Here is a 25,609-nt window from a genome sequence, read left to right as displayed (position 1 = left end):
CCGGGGCACGAACGCGTGTCCCCTGCATCGGCAGGCGCACTCTCAACCACTGCGCCACCAGGGAAGCCCAAAATTCCCACTTTTTTTGTTCCAGCCAGCATAAATGTTTGTTTGTTTCCTTGTGAAAGCTGGGAAAGCAAAAACATTTTATATGTAGCAGGGGATTTGAAAAGTTGGAGGCTGACTTGCATAGCTGATGGAGACATGGTGACCTGTCTGATGTCTTAGAAAGCGGGTGGAGAATTGCAAACTGGAATTTAAAATGTGTTCTTCATTTTAATGCCATTTATTAAATTTCAGAAAACAACACAAGATCCCACAAACCGAGTCAACTTTAGAATGGATCAACAAAATATATACTGACTGTATTTAATTCGTTTCTCACCCCAAGCTGACCCTCAGTGAGTCAAAACTATGGAAAATTCTAAGGTTTGTGATTTTTGCATCATGTTTCACTTGACATCTTTAAAGTGAAATTATTTTGAAAAACATAGTTTCAAATGAGAATAGGGTTAGCAGATAAAGATGGCAAGTTTTAAGTGTAGTGCTGATACTGAGAAAATCAGGTGTCCGGATCAGCCCAGTAAGACAGTGACCACAGTGCCCTTGCAGGGAAGATGCAGCCACTACCTGTGTGTGAGGGTGGTCCAAGCAGCAGGGAGGAAGGTAAGCTTCCAGGCTTATGTGAAATATGTGTTACGTTATTGTGAGGAAGAGAATGAATTGCCCTGAGCATAACCCTATGAGCATAACTCATGTCATTTTGTTTTCAAAAATCATGGACATTTTGAAAGAAAGTCAACAAATTATTTACAGCTGAACAAGAGAGAGGTCTTGGCTAGAATCAATTAAAAAAGAGTGCAAATCAAACAAAAATGTTTTTAATGCTTGACGTTTGTTTGATGGTCAATTTCAGAATTACCCTGAAAGATGATGCTTATGAAATAAGAGAAAATTAGGTAAAGTCCTGTTCTTCAGATATGAAAAATGTCTCCTTTTGATGAAAAGAAACAGCAAAGCTAAAGAAAAAAGTTACTCTCCTCTTACTACATGGCCAAATAATGCAGTTTCGAGCGGCCCCCCAAACCAAACTGAGTTGCTTGAGAGATTTTAGGTTCTTAGCTAATGAATTCATATTATATTTTGGATGTTTTCACTATATTTATAATGGTCTTATCTATGAAGATATGTTCATTGAAATGTTTATCATTTTTCTTTTTTTAAATTTTCACTAGAGTATAGTTGATTTACAATGTTGTGTTAGTTTCAGGGGTACAGCAAAGTGACTCAGCTATATGTATAGATATATCCACTCTTTTCTTTTTAATTAATTAATTTACTCATTTAGGCTGTTTTCGGTCTTTGTTACTGCATGCGGGTTTTCTCTAGTTGTGGTGAGCAGAGGTTACTCTTAGTGGTGGTGCGCGGGGCTTCTCTTTGTAGTGGCTTCTCTTGTTGCGGAGCATGGGCTCTAGGTGCGCGGGCTTCAGTAGTTGTGGCATGCAGGCTCAGTAGTTGTGGCTGGTGGGCTTTAGAGCACAGGCTCAGTAGTTGTGGTGCATGGGCTTAGTTGCTCCGTGGCATGTGGGATCTTCCTGGACCAGGGATCGAACCCGTGTCCCCTGCATTGGCAGGAGGATTCTTAACCACTGCGCCACCAGGGAAGTCCCCATATACTCACTCTTTTCTCTTTTTTTAAATGTTAATAAGAAGCATACGTATGGGAGTAATTTGTCAATCTGGCACTATTCGCTTGAAGAATGGACAGGTGTCTGCATGGCTAGGGAACAATCTACAAGTAGTTAAGAGCATGAATCATTGTGCATTAAGGCCACAGAAACCCTGTCTTTGCCAGGGTTAAAGAAAAATTTTTTTAAAAGGATAAATCCTGGCATATATATTTGTTGACCAGTGTTGGCTTGTTTGCCATATGTCTTCTTAAATCCATGCCCTAAATCAAGGCAAACCTACATATCTTTCAACTTCCCATGAAGACTGCTGTAGGGAAGATAAGGTTGGGTGAAAAAATTTGACCTTGGAGAATTATTAGAGTCTCTTGATTTGATACATGTTAAAGTATCTGTGGTAAAATTTTTAAAAAAATCTTTCATCAACGGAAAGACTGTGAATGAGTTTTTCCCAGACACTGTAATAGAATCTGATCAGTGTATGAGAGACCCTTACAGTAAAGACCCCTATAGTCAGCCGTAAACACAAGTGACCTAAGAGACACATGAATCTCCTCAGCAGTAGCCTGAAACACCGTGGCACAAACCTTAAATGCCCTCAGGGTGACATAAATTATTGAGCCAGGAGGCCAGAGAGAATGCCTGTCTGAAGGCTTTTATCTTCCTTTTTGGGGGGAGGGGCTGAATTTTGTCCTCAGGTTCACCCGTAAGTGGTCCACAACCCCCCAGTCCCCACTCCAATATGTCCCTTGCCTGGCAGAATTTTGGGCAGCTCTCCTCAGTCATTATTCTGACTTTAAAAGTATCAGAAAATGCCATTCGTTTGCCTATTACATGAATCAGTGTCCTTACGACTTGTGATGTCAAAATGGGGCCAAATCCATCTGGGCATTGATCTTGTTACTTAAGATTATCTTTATGTAATAAGGTATGATTTTCTGAAATTGCAAATGAGATCTGCATTGAAATGCATTGTCTTTTAGAAATGACATTTAAATAAATTTTAATTCAAATCAGCCATTTTTCACCTGTTATCTAATACAAGAATTTGTTTTGTATTTTGTCTTCTGAAGGTGAATAATGTGAAATGTTATTACTATGTAAGGGAGCCCTGTAATAAAACCCTGTGCAGCTTCCTTTAAAGAATAAATGTAAGTGTATTTACTGTCATTCGATCAACATTAAAAAAACTCATCTCCTGGCCCCAAGATGTTTTTGATAGGCTGCCACTGAAGAATAACTTAAAGTCTAGAATCTGTACTGTTCACCTTTGTGGACATAGGTATATCTGGAACCTGATTATAATTATGTCTTTCTCAGTTACCTATTTTCTTTCTTATACCCTCATAGCTAAGCTAACATCTACTTTTTTTTTTTTTTTTTTTTGCGGTACGTGGGCCTCTCACTGTTGTGGCCTCTCCCGTTGCGGAGCACAGGCTCCGGACACGCAGGCTCAGCTTTGAACATTTAAGTTCTCAGCCTATTCAAGGTGGATATTTGCACACGATGGGTGTGAACTGGGACCGCTTTTCATTCTCCCCCGCACTGGGATAGCTTATTTTGAGTGCTTGATTTGTTAAGCAACCTTCCTTTCCACAGTAATGTGTGATGCTGGCTCTGTCCATCAGATTTCCCTACGTGCATGGGTATGTTCCTGGGATCCGTTCCTTTGGTCTCTGTAACTTCTGCTGCATCAATGTATACTGTTCTCTGTTGTCCTTGTCTGTTAAGGCCGTTCTGCAGAGGTGAGAATCTAAAAGCATCCATCCTTCCATCTCTTAACTTGCAGTGGCTTGCCTTCTCCTGTGTTTGGTGATCTTTGTGAAAACATCCTTGACTTTAATCTGTGGGAATTTATCACAAGCCCAACTTAGGGAAACGGTCCTCCAGCGGGGTCCATCTCTGCTTCTGTTGGTAGTCAGAGAATCTGTGCAGGATGAGATTTTATTGTTTTTCTTTTTCTTTTTGATGTCACTTGCTAATATGATTCTATGTTGCTTTTGTTTGTTTGTCTTTGTAGTTGTTTTAGTATTTTCAGTCACCAGTGTGTACTGAGAGCCTACAATGTGCAAAAATAAATATAATAAGATATTATGTCTTGGGTGTGTTGAACATTTAAAATATGATAGGTATTTTCGAACATGTGGTATATGCATTATCCCCTTTAATCCTTCTAACAACCAGAGGAGATGACTACTATCATTATCTGCAATTTATGGGTAGGAAATGGAAGCTTTGAGAAGCTAGGTTTAACTGGCCCAAGATCGTACAGCTATGTGAAGTTGGCTGACGCTCCTAAGTATTATGTTGGGCTGCCCCAAAGGCAAACATGCATCACTAACACAGCCCCTGTGTCCTAATCTCAGCTCAATCTTATTAACTGTTCAAATGTGCTCATTGATATGACCATGTGTGACATTCTATATGACTAGTAAAAGCAGGAATTTCAATAAATGAAAACAGGAGTGTGACGTGCCCTGTTGGTTGCAGGAAATTTCTCTGATTCCTAAGAGCATATATTTTAAGATATCCAGTCTTCCTCCACATAGCCAAGTATTTCTAAGGAAGCGGACCCCATCATCTGATCCAGTGGGTCTGGAGGAGTCTAAGGAGTCCAGTGGTCAGAAGGCTAACCCTTGCCAAGGGTTGGTATGAAAAAAAAAAAGCTGGCCAAAATCAGGCCAATGAACCACAGGAGAAAATCTTTTCAAGCATGAGAAGCTGTCCTTTCCTACTGACACAAGAGATGTAAAGGTAAGCCCCTTTCTGCCACTAGTTACTATTGTCTCCAGGTGATATGTTACAGCCATTTGTGATCACAAGAGGAAACCAACTATAGGATGAAGCCAAAAGCAGAGATAGTGGAATACAGACTCAGTGGAAACTACTAATCAGACCTTACTGGGTACCCAACCCCCCCTTTTTTTTCATTATGAGAAATAATACATTACCTTTTGATTGGTAAGCCGAAGTTTTATGATACTTGTTGCTAAATCCATTATATCTGATGAATGGTGGAAGGCATTTTATATGCATATCGCTAAGTGAAAGAAACCAATCTGAAAAGACTACATACTGAATGATAACAACTGTATGACATTCTGGAAGAGAAAAAAAAAAACAAACTATGGAGACAGTTAAAAGATTAGAGGTTGCCAGAGTTTGGGGCGGGGGAGGGTATATAGGCAGAGCACAGAGGACTTTTAGGGCAATGAAAATACCCTGTATGATACTATAGTATGACTACATGTCCTTATACATTTATCCAAACCCAAAGAATGTACAACACAAGACTAAACTTTAAGGTAAAACTATGGATTAGAGTGATTATGATGTGTCGATGTTGGTTCACCAATTATAACAAGTGTACCACTCTGCTGGAGGATGTTGATAATGGGAGAAACTATGCAAGTGCAGGAACAGGGGGCATATGGAAAACTCTATAACTTCTTAATTTTGCTGTTAACCTATAACTGCTCTAAAAAATTGTCTTAAAAATATCTTTTCAGACTTTGTAAAGTAAAATTTAAAAAAAGAAAAGATAGTAACAAAAGTTACTTAACTCTGGGAGTAGAGGTAAGAATGTTATTAAGGATGGGAATTTAGGAAGTTTTTTAAATTAGCGGTAATATTTTATTAAGTTAATTAGTGTGTACACCAGCGGAGCAGCATCTCCTTGGAATTGAGATGCTTAGCACCATGTGTGCTATGGGTCTTATCCCCTCCTACTTTATTAAGAAATATATCATAGGATCATTTCTTCTTTCTCCTAGATGATCAACATTTCCCTTATAAATATCCTTGTTCCATAGTTTGGGATTGTGAAATATAGAGACTGTCTTATACATAAAATATTCATAGCACTTAACTTAGTGTGAAAGTTACTAAAGATGCTGTATTAATTGTTTCTTCATTTTCTGTATTGTATGATGGTTTGACATCTTCAAAAGCTTTCTGGCCAAAAGACAAACCCATTTCTTAAAGATAACAACGTGCTGAGCTGGGAGCACATTTTTCATGTGCAAACCAACCAATCCAAGACTATGGCCTCAACCACTCCTTTATCTATTTCTCACAAACCAAGCTCCAAGTCATCCCTGGGCCGGGTACCACCAGCGAGACAGCATCCTATAGCCCAGGCTTTCCTGTAATTATCCAAACCTAAACTCTTTACTCTGATCTGTCTTGCTTTTCTCACAGAAATCCCAATAAAGGCTATGAGCTGGGCCTCCCTGGTGGCACAGTGGTTGAGAGTCCGCCTGCCGATGCAAGCGACACGGGTTCATGCCCCGGTCTGGGAGGATCCCACATGCCGTGGAGCGGCTGGGCCCATGAGCCATGGCCGCTGAGCCTGCGCGTCCGGAGCCTGTGCTCCGCAATGGGAGAGGCCACGACAGTGAGAGGCCCGTGTACTGCAAACACAACAACAACAACAACAACAACAACAACAAAGGCTATGAGCTGGAATTTCCCCTTGTTCCTGTCTTCTCCCACCTGATCCAAACCTGGTGCTTCCCCTGTGGCCCTGCATCTCATGTGGTGGCTCTCTAGGACCTGTGTGTATAATCAACTCTTCCTTCTGAGCCCCATTCTTATTTCCTCCTGTGGCTGCCCTGACATTACCATACCATGTCCAACATTTACATTCGTAGAACACATGTCAACCAAACATGTGCATTTCCTAAACATGTGCATTCAACTAAACGTGTGCATTTCCACGCTGAGTCTTGCATTTCTTAACAAATAAATCAAAATTCTTGATGCCTAAATGTCTACCTGTAGTTTCTACAGGGTTTCACTATTTTGTGTATTATGTACATAATATATAAATGTTTCTTTACCTTGTGCTCAAAATACGCTTTTTTAAGTGAGCTCAAAATTTTCACTAGTGTTTTAAATTGATGCTTAACTTTTCCCCACATTTGGGCAGACTTTTTAAACCTTCAAATATTACAAGGCTATTGGTTACAAAGAGCCAGCTTCTGTGTACAGGTCAAAGCATCTACACAGAGAAGTTGAGTTTCTCCATGGAAATTCATGGGTTTTGTCAAACTTGTTTGGAAACCAATAGATTGTAAAATCAGCTCGGCATTACTTTTAGTTTGTCTGAGAAGCAACTGGTTAATCTAATGGATCCTAAATCAATGTCATTTTGTTGGAACAAAGGCCATGAAGGTGCGAGGAGAGTAGGAAGGGGCAAAGTCTTTTCTTCAACTTTTGACTTAGATCAAGTGTTACAAAAATAATGATAAGGAGTGAACAGCCACCTAGTCTCCTTTACATTAGAATAGATTTGCAAGAATTGTCTAATATGGTTCCTGGTCTGATTGAATTGCATCTGGGAGGCTCTTAACATCCTTCCACATAAAAATCACTGTCAAGCTGCCAGAATGTCCCCACTGACTTGTCTGGCAGCATGGAAATCTGTGGCCTCAGACAGGCACCAATGAGAGGGCGGGCTCCCTGAGTTTGCAGGGACCTGATGTGTGCCTTCTGAGACAGCTCTTTGTTTTGTTTTGTTTTGTACAAAATTCCCCGATCTGCTTTAATGGTGAAAAAAAAAAAAAAGTTCCAACGAGGCACAGAGATGCTCATTTAGAATTCAGGGTCTTTGCCGGCCATGTCGAGGGCCCTCTGTGTCTCCCTTCTCCCTCTGTGTCTTGCTGTAGATCTTTTCCACGGGCACCCCAAACCTCTTACACCAGGCGACACTGATCCGGGGGTCCAGGGAGTTGAGCTTGGACATGCCCAGGGCCACCTGCTTGCTCTCTTCCTTGTCTGTGGCCTGCATAATGCTCAGTCTCTCCAGCAGCCGTCGTCTCTTCTCTGGAAAGCTCTTGGGCCTGCTGCCCCTCTGGACTTGCGGTCGGCCCCTGCCTTCCTCAGCTGTGCCTTGGCCTCGGCCACCTGACCCTTCCTCACCGCAGTCTTCCACCGAAGAGTCTGCATCGACTTCCCGAAGGTCTTGGGAGTTGCCCGCTGATGGGCAACGGCCCGATTTGCTGGGTTGTAAGACAGAAACTTAGCGGCTACCCTGTCTCCAGCTCTGGTCAGTGCTCTCAGCTGGCCCTGCAAGGGTGAGGCCGGCGTTGCAGGTCCGGAACACCCGGGCCGTCAGGCCATCCATCAGGTCCTGCAGGTGCTTGCTCAGACTGGCGGTGGTCAGTCTGTCAAAGAGCTCATCCCCAGGGCCTTTGTTCTCCATGAACAGCTGCAGATTCTCGTACACCAGCTTCTCCACCTGCACTCTGTTGCAGTAGCGGATCGAGTCCTGTCCCAGGAAGTCGAATTCCACGACGTACAGGTAGCCACCGGCCTCTGGGTGCAGCTGGACGTGTTCCACGCGGAGGGAGCAGCCGCCCACCGTGTCAGCCGCCTCGCCCTCCTCCGTCGCGTGCCCGGCTCGCAGCGCCGGCTTGTCGATGAAATAAAGGGCCACAGCGCGTCGTCTCGCCTTCATTTCTCGGGACTTCCAGTCTGCCCGGTACTGAGAACGGATATCGCCCCCGACTCCTTTCAAGCGCCGAGCCACTTCATAGTTCTCCCAGTCTCTCTCCCCCTTCGGCTTGGAGCTGGGGTTCAGCATGATGTACTTGATGGAGCTCTGCACGTTCTCTGTCCACGCCGCCAGCCACGTGACCGTGCGGTCGCACCGCACCTCCTTCCACCGGCGACCTACCGGAGGCTCGGGTACTTCGGAGTACCTGCTGCAGTTGATGAGCACGTCCTCCGGCGGGACCCTCCTCTTCAGCATCCCCATGTTGGGGTGGTCGCTGCGGCCCCGGAACAACCCAGGGGGCTCGGCCTTGAAATTGCCGATCTTCTCTCGGTGCCCGTCTAAGATACAGCTCTTTGCCAGAGTCAGCCCAGTGCATTTTCCATGTGGGAAAAGTGTCGTTATACCATAGGAAACACTGTGACAATATCTGAAGTTAGGGGTTCTGTGGGATCTGAGGATTGATTCTAAACTCTAAGTTCCTGAATACACACAGTAGAGGGCCACGGTAGAGTTTTCAGGAGTGGCAAGGGAAACGCAGCTTTCATTTCTGTGTGATATTGAAGCACTTATTGTATCAACTAGTATCAAACAAGCACAAAAGCTCAAACCTGTATCGAGTACTATGCTTCCAAAGAATGGCCAAAAAACATGGCGTGTACTAAAGAGCTTACCTAACTTCCACGACCAATAATTTAAAAACTAAAAATCTGAAACTTTCAGTGCCTATAAGGCTTTGTTTAAGAACAGGATGAGGGATTCTGAGAAAGCGTCTGAGGAGACTGTACACCTTTCCTTTTCCCATTCCCACCTCTGCCTTTACTGCAAACCATGGCAAGCAGCCACGCTGAGCCCCAAGCACAGACCAGCTCTGCTTTCACCCAGAGATTCCACTCCAGGACCCAGGGGACAGGAGTGGAAGCTAAATGCAGCTCAGGTTTGTACATTGAAGCCAAATAATTGGTGAGTTTGGCCAAGATTCAAGTTCTTTCTGAAGCATTAAATCAAAGTGTTACAGGCTTGGTTCCAACATTTAGAACAGCCCAAGTAGTGAATTGCCAATCAGTTACCTTCCTCTCCCTGTAATCAATCTAATCTAGGTGACAGAAGCTAAGAAGTGCCAGGACCTGGCCTGAATGGCAAAAAATAAGCCAAAGAATTAGAACAGTAAATTTCATTGTTAACAACCCTTCTGAGTAAGGAGGAGGTATTGAAGAAGGAAAGAAATTAATCCAACAAAGAAGACACATGGAGGAGAAAGGAAATACCCATTTCAGTGCAAAATTAGAGAATAAGAGCAGGAATAGGAAAAAAGGCGCGGAGAGTCTTAACACACCCCAAAAAGTTGGTCTACATTGTAAGAGACATCTGATAGAGGGCGCTGAACTTGAACTTGGGAAAAAAAAAAAGAACAGACCAAGAGAAAACAGAAGAGACAAGAAACACATTGGGGCAAAGGTGCATTCCCACAGGACACCGCAAGTGGAAGCTGGCAGGAAGAGATCTCGAACAAAGGTGGTAGGTCCTGGCTGCGATGAGGTCTGTGGCAGGGGCGAGGAAAAACTCTGAGAGCCAGAGACATGAACTCTCTGGTTTTTAAGCATCGAAAACAATGAAGTTATTACTTGGAGGAAAAAAATAATTTGTTAAATAGATCAATAGCTCTCAGTTCACCAGAGATAACACTGAACTACATCAAGGGGAAATAAATGTAAATTACACTTTCCAGATCAAGATAATTTTTTTTTTTTTTTTTTTTTTTTTTTTGGCAGTGCGCGGGCCTCTCACCTCTGTGGCCTCTCCCGCTGTGGAGCACAGGCTCCGGACGCGCAGGCTCAGCGGCCATGGCTCACGGGCCCAGCCGCTCCGCGGCGGGGCACGAACCCGTATCCCCTGCAGGCATCGGCAGGCGGACTCTCAACCACTGCGCCACCAGGGAAGCCCAAGATCAAGATAATTTTGTTGAACAGAATTACAGTCTCTAGCACATCACACACAGACTTAGGACAATATTCAATGAAATCTGAAAATTTTTATACATAAACGGCAGATGTGAGGAAACTCGAATGCACTTTCTTTTTGCAAAACATAGATTGGACTGTCTTGATTATAGTGACACCAGCCTTCATTTAGTGCCTGCCAAGGAAGACTCCTTCATGGAAGAAAGTTTACTCTGCTGACACATGATGCAAAATGGGTTTTGGTCTAAGAGACAGAGAGGGATGGCTGGAGGTACCTGGGGAGGTGGAAAGGGGGTGATGACCTTCACTAATGAAAAAGATGCAAAGACACAACACTAGACCATTCAAGCTGCCCAAAGCAAAGATGAGTGACAATACTCAGTGAAAGCCAGTAACAACACGCAAGCACCCGACATACTACATGTTATTGCTCTAGGTGGAACATGACACTTTTAAACATTTCACCTTTATGAGAAAACAAACATCAAATCAGTTCCTTTCCCTTTTCTCCATGTGGAAGTCCACATTATCATTCATGAAGGCTGGAACATTTCATCTTTTTTTCTGACAGATTCTTTTACTCTCTTTCTAGAAGAGAACTGAACTCAGGGAACTGTACAGCCTTCTCCACAGATTCTAAATAATCCTGACTCTGTAGATTATCTTCCAGCAGCTGTGAGGAACATAAAGCTTTTCCTAGAATATGGGGGAGGGAGGAATTCTGAAGCATACTCTAGGCAGTTTTTCCCCAGCTCTCACGTGACTTTTAAGAGCCAGCCGGTCTGGAAAATGTTGAATTTGTTTGTAGGAAAGGTAAACACTGCCAAAATCAACAAGTTCCTTCCTTAGGGGGCTGTAGAGAAAATTGGTCTACAGATTAAGACAGTTCAGACAACTTAGGCTGGAGTAGAAGTGAACCCCCTCGGCACGCAGGTCTTACCCCAGAACTGTATTAGAAAGCTGATAAATCTCTGTTGGAGTAATTACAAACTGTGTACTCCAGGGGTAAAGGAAATTAAAATTGATCTCGTCTATAAATCTCTTAGACAAAGTGAGTGTTTTAAATGAATAAGTAGGCCAAGAGGCTTAGTGAATTGGGTTAAATGGTTCAGCCACACTGGCTAGATTGCTTGTTCTGGGTGTCTTAACTGTGATTAGACCAATATAAAATGGTTTCGTAGGTGATTGGTTACAAGTCAACAAAAATGCTTTGATTAAAATGGAACAGCTAAACATTTTCTGCATGTCCTGTAATTAGGGCTGCCAGATAAAAAGCAGGACACAGCTTCATTTGAATTTCAAATAAACAACAAATAATTTTTTTAGTATAAGCACGCCCTAAGTATTTTTTGAGACATACTTGTACAAAAAGAATTATTCACTGTTTACCCAAAATTCAAATATAACTGTACATTCTCTGTTTTTATTTGCTAAATCTGGCAAATTTACCTGTAATGCCTATAAAATAGGGTATGTGTTTTTTATACTCCCACTCCCAAATGCACACTGAATTCATATTTGAATAAGTTTAGCCAATACCTATGTACAGAACCATAAAGATTAAGTATTATTTATGAGATGAAAATCCAGGCAAGGTTTTCTAAGAAGTTAATTATAAGAGTTACTTTAGGGAATTGAATTTCCTGAGCGTTCTTCTAGGTTGTGCTTTATAACTATCTGGGGAGTTTTAAAAATCTAGGCTGCAGCTCAGACTGATTAAACCAGAACCTCTGTACAGATGCAGGCATCTGTACTTTTAAAAACTCCACAGTAAAGTATTGCTGCCAAGGTGAGGATCACTGCTCTAGACTGATTGGTATGACCTGCCAACCTGTGATCGCAAAGATAAAAGATGAAAAGGGAGCTGACGTTTCCAGGCTGTCATTCAGGGTAGCACAAGTTTGGCTGCCTTTGCCCCTGCCTGCTTTGAAATTCATAAGAACATTCACATTCAGCTATGAATGGAAGATAAATGAAGGACTGAGAAATAGTGAAGATGAGAAGGTTTTTGAAAATCTACATCTTCGTGTGGTACATATATACACAATGAAATATTACTCAGCCATCAAAAAGAATGAAATAATGCCAATTGCAGCAACATGGATGGACGTAGAGATTATCCTACTAAGTGAAGTAAGTCAGGAAGAGAGACAAATACCATAATGATATCACTTATATGTGGAATCTAAAATATGACACAAATGAACTTATCTATGAAACAGAAACAGACTCACAGACATAGAGAACAGACTTGTGGTTGCCAAGGGGGAGAGGGTGTGGTGGAGGAAAGGATTGGGAATTTGGGATGAGCAGATGAAAACTAGTATATACAGGATGGATAAACAACAAGGTCCTACTGTATAGCACCGGGAACTATATTCAATATCCTGCAATAAACCATAGCAGAAAAGAATATGAAAAAGAATATATATATATATATATATACACACACATAACTGAATCACTTTGCTGTACAGCAGAAATTAACACAACATTGTAAATCAACTACACTTCAATAAAATTTTTTTAAAAAAGAAAAAAAAAGAAAAGTCTACGTCTTCAAATATAGTAGCCTATGAACTTTCTCAGGCTGGGTTTTATGGACACAACTGTTAAGCAAAGTTAAACACCCATAAATCTCTGCTCTTATCGGGGGATTAAAACTATATGGAGACATATATATTTACATTTACAGGGCGCAGAGAGAAGTCACAAAGTATATATTTCAAGTACATATTTCCCCCTTGTCTTCTTTTTTTTCTGCCAAAACATTACCTATCAGTGTCAGCTATAGAACTGTGAAAAATTACCAAAAGACCCAACCAAATTCACTACTTTTAATTCAAATGATGGACTCCAACTCCAGTGTGCTCTTAAATTACTAAATGCTGCAAAGATCACTAAGGTTAGTTTTTCTCTGTAATTTTAACTGACAATGTATTGCCTGAAGATGAACATAGAGCATTCTTTCTGTATTTGTCCTGGAAGTTGACTGATAAGCCTGCCGCAGTGCTGCATGCTTTCAAGCCTTCCTCGTCAGAAAGCCCGAAGAACTGTTATATTATTAAAACCCCAATCCTAGCACTTACAAAGAGAGTTGCAAAGCCAGCCTCCATATCTTATCACATACCACTGGCTCCACAGTGCATTTTGACACAGAGCATATTTACTTTCAACACCGACAACCGTCCCTTTGCTCCCCTCCAGTAGCCTAAACTCTCCTGGAGTTAAGAATCCCATGTATACTTTGCAGCAAGTTGTTTTCGTAATTTCAACCCTGAAAGGGATAAAGAGTTAACTACATCTTTCATTAACAATGTAGGACTGAGAGTCTCTAGATTTGTGCTGATAGAGTTTTTAGTTCTCCTGACACGAGAAGAGATAAAGACCAGAAATCATAAAATTATTTCATGTTTTACTTCATCTCCAGCCCACTGTGAACACTAAGCTCTGTCTACGCTTAAATGCAAAATGTTTTCCTTTGATGCGATTGTGCCTTAGATATTAAGGGGCACATCTTGGTTAAGCGAAGAGAGAACTGAGCTGTCACCAGGTTCGTCCCCCAATGTATGTGATCACTCTGATTCTGTTCCCCATCCTGTTCTCTTCCTCTTCTGTATGTTCTTAACCAAGTCTTTAATCACCTCCTATGTGTGTATTACCCTCAAATATGTATTTCCATCTCTAAATTCTCTTTCAGTTACAATTTCATTTTTCCTGTGGTCCATGGAATATATCTCAGGTCTGTAGACTCGAAATCTTGAAGAAGCTTTAACACATCACGCTTCACATAATCAACAAGTTCACTCTCCCATTCTTCTTTCACAAAAGCTTACATATGCAGCCTTTCATATACATATTCCTACTGCCAACTCCCTGTATCAGGCTCCATTAGCTCATAACCAAACTATTACCGTAACTTCCTAATTGGGCTCCCTTTATCTACCCCATATGGAGTTCTGATAACGACACTCCCAAAGACAAAGTATTTTAAAATTTTAGAATATTCTCATTTTCCACTGACTAAAAAGCACCATGCTCAAGATGCAGAAATGAGGGTCTGGGAATAACAGTGGAGAGGGATCCTAGCAAATACTTTGGAATCTCAGTGGGAATGGTGGAAGTTTATACCCTAGGAGTGTGGAACAGCCAGGGCTTGACCTAGCCATCAAAAACTGCAACCTAGCCTTGAGTAAATCCAATTCCTGATCCGATTAATGTCATCTGACCCTACTGTATGGTTCTAGGATAGGTTAGAGTAAACCTACTTGGAAAAAAAGACAGTAACCTCCAGAACCCACACAATGGCTGTCATTTAATTAAAAATCCACTAGACATCCCAGGAATCATGGCCAAGAGAAAACACTAGAAATAAACTCTCATTTAGCCAAGTTATTAAACTTATCGAAGTTGGACTTTAAAACGGCTATATTGAATATTTTTTCCAAAACGGATGACAGAGTAGAACATTTTACTAGAGAATTGGAATCTATTAGAGAATAAATAAAAATTCTAGAGTTCACAATGTGATAAACTGAAATTTAGACTTTGATAGATGTGCTTAATGAGGAGATTGATATAGAACATGAGAGGATTAGTGAACTCATCAAGAGAAAAAGGATGAAAACACAGTCTGAAGCATAGATACCAAAGCAAAAGAAAGAATAATACAGAAATGAGCATACGTATTTGTGTATTTCTGGACAAGCCTCCCTCTATATACAAATCTATTTATATATTTATCTGTCTCTATCTATATTTATATGACATGGATAAAAACTATAATCTACATAATTAAAGGCTCAGAAGAATAGAGAGGGAATAATGGAAAAAAATATTTGAAGAGAATGGATTTCCAAAACCTGACCAAAAAATCAAGATACAGATCTTAGAAAAGCTGTGGACCTCAAGCAGGATAACCACACACACCCACCCTCCCACAAAACCCCCACAACTAGTCACAGCATAGAAAAATTACTGAAAATCAGAGACAAAAGAAAATAGTAAAAACATTCAAAGAAAAATACTGTCTTTAAAGGAGCAATAATGACATACAGCTGATGTCTCAATAGAATATGAAATCAAGAAGACAATGGAGTATCTTTAATGTAATAAAAAGAAAGCAACTGCCAAACCAGAATTCTATATCTAGAAAAAAAAACTTCAAAAAAATTAAAGATATTTGAATACATACAAAAACAGAGAATTTGTTGCCAGTACACTGAGACTAAAAAAAAAAAAAAAAAAGTTTTTCTTCAGGCAGAAGGAAAATGATCCCAGGTAGCAGCAAAACAAAAATGCAGGTAGAAATTTCAAACAACAGAATGTATCTCAGTGATTGGAATGTAGTATAATGATTGAATTTTATGACCAAATAGAAGAGGATGGCAAAAAAAAAAAAAAAAAAAAAAAGTTTTTCTTCAGGCAGAAGGAAAATGATCCCAGGTAGCAGCAAAACAAAAATGCAGGTAGAAATTTCAAACAACAGAATGTATCTCAGTGATTGGAATGTAGTATAATGATTGAATTTTATGACCAAATAGAAGAGGATGGCTCTTCATTTTGAGGGGTCCAGTGTCAGCCTCCTTAGTAAGTGCTATGTCTTTGTGGGCAGGAACTTTTCTTCTTTCTTGTATCACTAGTGACTAAAATGGTGACTAGCATATAGTAAGTACTCAAGAAATATTTGGTAATTGAATGACTAAATCAATAGTCTCTACAACTTTGCACCACATTTGAAAACCTTGGCCAATAATCAACGTGACTTTTACTTCCCAGATACAAGGAAATGATGGACTGAGGTGAAAATCTATGCTTATTTGAGGGGGAAAGGAAGAAGGGAGGAAGGGAAGAGAGAGAAACTCACATAATAGTTTGGAACTAACACTGAGAAAGAGAAGGGTAATGCTCAGCCCTTTTGTACCCTCCAGTCTTGATTTGTTGGAAGGAAAATTTTATAGCTGTGGTGCAGAAAAGGCAGTCAGGTTTCCCTTTTGGAAATATTTAGCCATTTAGCATTTGTGGATCAGTACTTTTTGGAAGGTCATAGTAAAAATTTTAAGAGCAACACAGTAAGGCTAATAATGCCCACAATGAAATTTTATCATCAATAAGAGGAATGAAGGCTAGTGCCTATGTTAGCAGATTTGTAATCAGTGAGACTCGCTCTGTTATCCCGTGAAGCTGGAATGGAATGGCTGTGGTTGTAAGTGGATAATGTGACTCCCTGCCACCGTCACCTCAGGGTGCCAACAGCACGGCACGGCAATTATCATTCCAGGGTGGTCATGAGCTCCGCTATTCCCTTCTGCAAGTTTGGGGAAAGATATATTGCTGTCACAACAGGGTAATAGTAGACGGTATTACACAGGCAGGCAGAGAAAAAGGAAACAGACTTAGATCTTTAGAAAACTAACCAAAGCCTCAGTTATAAGTTTCGAAAATAAGTGGTTGGCAAGTAAGAGCCTAAAATTGTCAGATCTCTCATTTAGTTGGGCCTTGCATTCTTGTCCTGGTGTTTGAATAACAAGAAAGAATATGTGTTGATAGATTACATGTTACAGAATTGGGCAGAAAATAACCCCCTAACAAGTGTAACTCCCTTTAAACCACTGAAGTTTCAGATAGTTGGTTCTCATTGTCTAAATAATGCATCAACTCCATGCATAAAAAGCAAATAGCAAACTGCTGCTAATATTCATGGTTTAAATTTGGATTATTTGAGAAGTCCACACTAGTCCAGCATAAACTGAGCTCAAGGGGTGATAAATTCTTTCTTTCAAATTCTGTCATTTGCTCTATATTTCTGTAAACAAATTTTGGAAAGTACACACACACACACACACACACACACACACACACACACACACAGTATCCTGTATAAAATCCCTACCTAGGATCTTCCTCATTAGTAACTGGCATGCTTTCATAATTCTTCCTCAACCAGTGAGCTTGGTAAATTAGTCATTTGAGATTCACTTCTGTCCTTGTTTGTCACGTTTACGTCACAAGGGTGTTGGAAGGATTAATTAGTTAACATGCAAAATTCTTTGAAGATGAAAAGCGCTGTGAAATTGCTAAGTGGTGCTCACATTCCTTCATAGGACATATGTTTCCTTTTATATTTGTAAACATTCATCCACCTCCTGTTAACACTTTTTGCTAGGATTATGTACTCAGATTGCTTTTTAGAAAATTGACTAGCCTTAGCTTTTCCTCCTCGAGGCTCGAAATATTTATTTAGCTACAGCCTCATTTCTCTTCTTCTCTGTTTTTTCCCACTAAGTATTATTTTTTTTTTCTTACTGAGAGGTCCTAATATTATTTATGAAATCCTGTTTCCTAGTTATTTTTCCTACTTACATTTTTTTGTATTCATTGGAACAGTGGACTGGTATACCTAAAGATCACTAACGAGAAAAGGAAAAGTCACTATTCCTAACTTTTAGAGGCTTAAGCCATGAGAATCATTAGTTTGGTTCAAATGTTATAGTCCAAAGGGCAGACAAGTCTATCTGTGAAATTCACTGAACAAGAAAGAAGAAATTGCTTTTTTTCTCAAGACCTAAATTTTCATCAAAAGGAATTATTTAAAATGTCTTTTATGAAACTGGAATATATATTCAAGGAAATCTGATGAAGTGCCCCCCGCTCCCACCTTCTGACCCTGGATGCAGCTAAGGGTACCTGCAGCTCATGAGCTGAGGCTCTGGATGCCAGAAGAGGTGTTCCTCTAGCAGATTAAAAGGCTCATTTCCAGTAAGCACCTAAATGTAGAGATATTCACCTAGAGTTATCACAATTATTTTAACTACCTAGATCTGTAAAACAGAGGTGATCATCTAGGATAAACTCCTGAGATTTTCTTCACAGCTCTGACTATGAAGAACCCAGCCATTATTTTTCCACTACTTTTTTGACACTTTCTATTTTGATTATAAAGTGGGACCTTGAGATGTTTAAATGTATTAGGTTTTTTTTTTTTTTTTTCGGTACGTGGGCCCCTCACTGCTGTGGCCTCTCCCGCCGCGGAGCACAGGTTCCGGACGCGCAGGCTCAGCGGCCATGGCTCATGGGCCCAGCCGCTCCGCAGCATGTGGGATCCTCCCGGACCGGGGCACGAACCCGCGTCCCCTGCATCGGCAGGCGGACTCCTAACCACCGCGCCACCAGGGAAGCCCTAAATGTATTAGCTTTTTAAAAGAGGTGTTCTTCATATTACTCCTAAAGGATATTCTCCCCAAGAGATTATGGTACTGACCAATATCTTTCTCATAAACAAAGGTTACAAAACACAGCTACATACAAATGCTTTTCACTTTGTGTAATGAACTTAATTCCGCTAATATTTAAGCACATTAAAATCATATATTTCTTATGCTTCCTGTCTCAGATAGACAACCAATGAAATATCCACAAAATAAAATGGGAAATGACCTCGGTACAATATATTTACGATTATTGTATGTAACATATATATATATATATATATATATATCCTTAATTATAATACTATTATAAGAAAGCATATTTCACAAGAAATTTTATTTCCTTTTCTTTTTTTGATAAACAAAAAGTTGTACACAATTAATATACACAATTTGATGAGTTTGGAGATAAATAAACACCCATGGACCCATCACCACAATCTATGCCATAAAACCTATCCATCACCTCCTGAAATCTCCTCAAACCCTCTTACTTCTCCTTCTCCCTTTTCCTCCTTTTTCTCATCCTCCTCTTTCTTCTACCATAATTATTAATACTATTAGTATTTTGTGACTAAAGCACAGAACATAAGATCTACCCACAGTAAATTCTTAAATGTACAGTGCAGTATTGTTAGCTAAAGACTCTATGCTGTACAAATCTCTAAGACTTATTCATCGGGTATAAATGAAATTTTGTACCCTTTGACTAATATTTCCCCATTTTCCTCTCCCCTCTGGCAATCACCATACCACACTTTGCTTCCATGGATTTGACAATTTTAGATTCATCATGTAAGTGGTATCACACAGTCTTTGTATTTCTGTGTCTGGCTTATTTCATTCAGCATTGTATCCTCCAGGTTCATCTGTGTCATTGGAAATGGCAGAATTTCCTTCTTTTTTAAGGTTAAATTACATTTTATGGTATGTATATGAAAAAAACATTTTCTTTTCCCACTCATTCAACATTTAGGTTGCTTCCATGCCTTGGCTATTGGGAACAATTCATCAATGAACGTGGGAACGTATGTTTCTCGTCGATATCCTGATGTCAATTCCTTTGGACATACTCTCAGAAATGGTATTGCTGGATCACATGATGGTTCTGCTTTTAGTTTGTTGAGGAACTTCCTTACCGTTTTCCATAGCAGCTGTGCCACTTTACATTCCTATCAACAGTGCACAAGGGTTCCCTCGCCAACATTTTAAATATTTTTTCTTTAATAAAAGCCAACCTAAAATGTGTAAGATAATATCTCATTGTGGTTTGAGTTTGCATTTCCTGATGATTGGTAATATTGAGTGCCTTTTCATATATCTGTTTTTATATGGCTTCTTTGGAGAAATGTCTATGTTCTTTTGTCCATTTTTTAATTGGGTTATTTGTTTTCTTACTATTACATTGTATGAGTTTCTTATCAGATATATGGTTTGCAGATATTTTCTTCCAATCTGTACATTGCATTGCTGTTGCTGTTTTTGATTGTTTCCTTGGCTGTGCAAAAGCTTTTTATTTTTATTTAGTCTCTCTCGTCAATTTTTGCTTTTGTTGATGTGCTTTTGATGTCATATTCAAGAAATTATTGCCAGGGCTACTGTTCACAATCTTTTTCCCTATGTTTTCTTCTAGGAGCTTGATGAGATGCCCTTGCAGATCAGTCAGGAAATGATGGGCTACAGAAAGTACAGTTCCAGGACCATGACTATCCATATAGGAAAGATAAAATTATACCCTAACCTTGCAATGTACAAAAAGATCAATCCCAGGTAGAATAAAGATCTTGTAAACAAACTCATAGAAATTCAGAAGAAAATATAGATTATCTTTATGACCTTAGTGTAAGAAGAGATTTCTCATACAAGACAGAAAAAAATGCAAATCATAGGGAAAAGATGAACAAATTCAACTATTTTAAACTTAGAAATGGTCAAATATCAAAAGACATAAAAAATTAATGGATAAATTATAGCATGGTCAAGTACATTTGCAAAGTTTAAAAGTAAGAGGTAATTAAAATCCAAAATATATGAAGAATTAATAAATAGAAGGCAAACGAGACCTGCAAATAGGCAAATTCACAGATGAAAAAATCCGATGGCCAATAAACCTAGGAAGAGAGATTCTCAGTAATAATTGGAAAAATGCAAAATAAAAGAACATAAGAAACATTTCAGATTCAACAGACTGGCAAAAAATTAAAAAGTTTGAGTACACCAAGTGTAGGTAAAGATAAGAATCAATTAGAAAATTTTTACAGCACTAATGGGGTTATAAACTGTCTTAAATACTCAGGGGAGATATTTGGCATTATCTATTAAAACTGAAAGAGGATGCCCCAAGACCCATCAATCCTATTTCTAGGTATAAATACTATAAAGATTCCTGTCTTTGTGGGAAAGGAGGCACGCACTAAAAGACTTGGGGCAGTATTTTTATAGTTAAATTCTAAGTACAAACTAAATGCTAATCAGAAAAATGGGAATAAATAAACACATTGTGTGTATAGACACATGATGGGATATTTATATAATAAAAAAAATTTGTTACACTTACATGCATTAGAAATCCCAAAGACCCATTGATGGGGAAAAGCAAGATTTACCAAAATACATACAGTATGATGCAATTATACAAAGTTAAAAATATGTAATATATTGCTTAGGGTTTTATACATATAGAGTAAAACTGTACACACTTCTTGAGACTAACAAATAACGAAAAAATTTATAGTGTTTACCTCTAATGAGCAGCGAGGGAAATGTGATCAAAAAATAGTTTATCCATGACTTCAGCGGTATTTATGAGGTTTTACTTCTTAAATGGGGTGATGTATACATGGATATTTGTTCCATTATGCTCAATAGCTGAAAAAATCTGAATGCCTGAAATTTTTTTATGAAAGAAATAAAGGAAATAAAACATAATCAACGGGTTTTTTATTTAGTCTCTAATATTTATTTTTTATTTATTTGAATTATACATATATGTGTATTTTTTTAAAATTGGGGTATTGTTGTTTTGCAATGTTGCGTTAATGTCTGCTGCACAGCGAAGTGAATCAGCTATATGTATACATATATCCCCTCTTTTTTGGATTTACTTCCCATTTAGGTCACCACAGAGCACTGAGTCAAGTTCCCTGTGCTATACAGCAGGTTCTCATTAGTTATCTATTTTAAACATATTAGTGTATATATGTCAATCCCAATCTCCCAATTCTTCCTACCCCACTTCCCCACTTGGTGTCCATACCTTTGTTCTCTATATCTGTGTCTCTATTTCTGCCTTGCAAACTGGTTCATCTGTACCATTTTTCTAGATTCCACATATATGCATTAATATACAATATTTTTTTCTCTTTCTGACTTACTTCACTCTGTATGACACTCTCTAGATCCATCCATGTCTCTAAAAATGACCCTATTTCATTCCTTTTTATGGCCGAGTAATATTCCATTGTATATATGCACCACATCTTCTTTATCCATTCATCTGTCAATGGACACTTAGGTTCCTTCCATGTCCTGGCTATTGTAAATAGTGCTGCAATGAACACTGGGATGCATGTGTGTTTTTGAATTATGGTTTTCTCAGGGTATATGCCCAGAAGTGGGATTGCTGGATCATATGGTAGCTCTATTTTTAGTTGTTTTTTTTTTAAAGTTATTTTTAGCATTCAGGATTTCTTTTTTAAATTGTATTTATTTATTTATTTTTGGCTGTGTTGGGTCTTTGTTTCTGTGCGAGGGCTTTCTCTAGTTGTGGTGAGCGGGGGCCACTCTTCATCACAGTGTGCGGACCTCTCACTGTCGCAGCCTCTCTTGTTGCGGAGCACAAGCTCCACAAGGGCAGGCTCAGTAGTTGTGGCTCATGGGCCTAGTTGCTTCGCGGCATGTGGCATCTTCCCAGACCAGGGCTCAAACCCGTGTCCCCTGCATTGGCAGGCAGACTCTCAACCACTGCGCCACCAGGGAAGCCCTATTTTTAGTTTTTTAAGGAAGTTCCATACTGTTCTCCAAAATGGCTGTATCAATTTACATTCCCACCAATAGTGCAAGAGGGTTCCCTTGTCTCCACACCCCCTCTAGCATTTATTGTTTGTAGATTTTTTGATGACGGCCATTCTGACTGGTGTGAGGTGATATCTCATTGTAGTTTTGATTTACATTTCTCTAATAATTAGTGATGGTGAGCAGCTTTTCACGTAACTCTTGGCCATCTGTATGTTTTCTTTGGAGAAATGTCTATTTAGGTCTTCCACCCATTTTTGGATTGGGTTGTTTGTTTTTTAGATATTGAGCTGCCTCAGCTATTTGTATATTTTAGAGATCAATCCCTTCTCTTTTGCTTCATTTGCAAATATTTTCTCCCATTTGGAGGGCTGTCTTTTCATCTTGTTTATGATTTCCTTTGCTGTGCAAAAGCTTTTAAGTTTCATTAGGTGCCATTCGTTTATTTTTGTTTTTATTTCCATTACTCTAGGAGGTGGGTCAAAAAAGATCTTGCTGTGATTTATGTCAAAGAGTGTCCTTCCTATGTTTTCCTCTAAGCGTTTAATAGCGTCCAGTCTTACATTTAGGTCTTTAAAACATTTTTAGTTTATTTTTGTGTATGGTGTTAGGTGTTCTAATTTCATTCTTTTACGTGTAGCTGTCCAGTTTTCCCAGCACCATTTGCCGAAGAGACTGTCTTTCTCCATTGTATATTCTTGCCTACCTTGTCATAGATTAGTCAACTGTTTTTTTTTAAAGACGTTTTAATTCTAAGAAGAAAATAGTAGCCTTGAAATATAATCATAGCATACAAGGATGGATGTTTGCCTCAGCCTTGAACACTATCTACAGTCATAACTGTAAACACTGGATGTTGATTTAAGCAAAATTTTCAATATAATATGCTTTTCTTGGTAAGATGGGGGAATGGACATACTTTTGTAGCAAAGAGTTTGTGTAGATAAGCCAAATCATCTTCTTTCATAATGGCGACCTAAAACAGAATATCAAAACTCGACATTTATTGAGGAATACTGAGGTATAAGAAGAATCAGTTAAAAGTGAAGATGGTTTTGCTTCTGGGAAGCAAGATACAGGGGTTTGAAGGGGTAGACAGAAGACTGCTCTTTTGAAAGATAAGCTTTGGAGGACTGTTTGAGTTTTAAACAATTTTTAAATATGTGTTTTAAAATATGAGTTTTAAAATATATGTGTAAACTCAGTTGAAGCTACACCTAACATTGACCTATATGTGTGGTTTGAGCCCCTTCTGTTGTCTGGCATTCTTCTGTTTGTTCCTGCACAGTTATCCAGAAAACTAATATTACATCTGTCACTTGAACTCTTGGCTACAAAATCCCAAAACATCAAAACAATTAAAAAAAAAACTATAATTCTCACTCCCTGAGAAACCCAAACCAAAGAGTATGTATGATACATAATATATACATTAAAAAAGTGGAGTCCATCACTGTGACTGCCCATGTTACCAGCCATTTGTGGAAAAGCAGAAAATAGAGATGCAACAAATGATCAGGTAATCTTGTTTCCTACAGGATGTATTCTCAAGTGGGTTTATACAACCTGTCTTGTTTTGAATGAGTCAAGAAAGGGAGTCACTCAGCACTGCTACCCAGGGAGATCTATCCTGTGTCAGCAACAGAGCACCTGTGGTGATACCATCACTCGTACGGAGCAGAGGGACTAAGAAATAGAAACCACTGGGGAGAAAAAGAGAGACGGGGAAACAAGTTTCTGAAAAGGCATCCTTTGACACCAGCACACCATGTCATTTCCCAGGATTAAAAAGACTTCAACTCTATAAGGAAACTATTTTTTCCAAATCCAAATTCTCTGCCATTTCACCTACATTAAAGATGATCATGGCACAATGGGGATTTAAGAAAAAGTCAGCAAGACCCCTAATTCCAAAAAATACTTTGTCGGGGTGTAAAGCAAGATGAGAAAATGATTCATACTGCAAAAATCAAGAAAATATTTTTATTCTATTCATCTGCACGTGAATAGGTAAATATAGTGAGCTGCAATGCGAAAACAGTATGGTGCTAAATCATCATTTTTACCAAATTCTGCTTCTTCTATCCACACACTCCTGGTCAATGTTTGTTTCATGTCCCTTTCTTCCTCCTCTTCCCGCCCTCACTCTTCCCATCACCTGCTACTCTCCAGACACTTCTGCTTTTCATCTGCTCTTTGAAGAAGCCAAGTTTGCTCCTACCTTGGGGCTTTTATACTCGTCCTCACCACCCAAAATGTTCTTCCAGATCCAGGTCCAGATCGTCATGCTCCTGGCTCCTTCTTGTCTAAATGAGCTTAAATGTGTCCACAAAAACCCCTTCCCTGACCACCCAATCTAAAGTAAACAGTGTTACTCCCTGTCACATAATCCAATTTTAATTCTCTGGATAGCACTTTCCAGTATCTAATTTTATACATAAAGATTTACTTATCAGTTTACTAACCTATACACATATACAGAGAGAGAGAGAGAGAGAGAGAGAGCAAGAGGAACCCAAACTCTATGAAATCCAAGATTCTGCTTGTCTTGCCTTCTGCTCTATCTTCAAAATCTAGATTAGTCTCTGTTTTTTTTTTTGGCTGTGTTGGGTCTTCGTTGCTGTGCACAGGCTTTCTCTAGTTGTGTCAAGCAGGGGCTACACTTCATTGCTGTGCGTGGGTTTCTCATTGAGGTGGCTTCTCTTGTTGCGGAGCATGGGATCTAGGTGTGCGGGCTTCAATAGTTGTGGCACACGGGCTCAGTAGTTGTGGCTCGCGGGCTCTAGAGCACAGGCTCAGTAGTTGTGGTGCACAGGCTTAGTTGCTCCACGGCATGTGGGATTTTCCCAGACTAGGCCTTGAACCCGTGTCCCCTGCACTGGCAGGCAGATTCTTAACCACTGCACCACCAGGGAAGTCCCCCCTGTTCTGTATTGAGTGCTTGATAAATATTTATATTTTTCTGACAGGACATTTTATTTAAGGATATCTTTAATTACTAGCATCAGCTAAGACTAATAACATTGATTCCGATATCTTTGAAAAGTTAACACGGCAATGACAGGGGTTAATGAATATAGGGATGGTAAAGGTATTTCCATTATGTTCATATCTGAGTTGACTATATCATACAACATAAGTGATAAATATGCATCATCTTTCTATTCAGGTGCTTTGTAACACAAGATTTGATTTAACCCATGAGTTGTATAAAACCTCTCTCTAAACATAATGTCAATAGAC

At 39.5% G+C, this 25,609-nt stretch overlaps 1 protein-coding gene across 1 annotated transcript; it reads right to left on the bottom strand.

Moving 5' to 3' along the window:
• Positions 1 to 7,283: 7,283 nt before the first annotated feature.
• Positions 7,284 to 24,653, bottom strand: LOC103088318 (DNA topoisomerase I, mitochondrial-like). The gene is given in 6 exon segments (XM_082930839.1): positions 7,284 to 7,331; positions 7,333 to 7,553; positions 7,556 to 7,763; positions 7,765 to 8,538; positions 23,286 to 23,342; positions 24,588 to 24,653. Coding segments are annotated over 6 exon segments (1,374 nt in total).
• Positions 24,654 to 25,609: the final 956 nt, after the last annotated feature.

The sequence above is a fragment of the Lipotes vexillifer genome, unplaced genomic scaffold (genome assembly GCF_000442215.2).
Source record: "Lipotes vexillifer unplaced genomic scaffold, Lipotes_vexillifer_v1.1 scaffold738, whole genome shotgun sequence".
Lineage (NCBI taxonomy): Eukaryota > Metazoa > Chordata > Mammalia > Artiodactyla > Lipotidae > Lipotes > Lipotes vexillifer.
The sequence above is the reverse complement of the archived record's forward strand: the minus strand, read 5'-3'. Positions and strand labels throughout refer to the sequence as shown.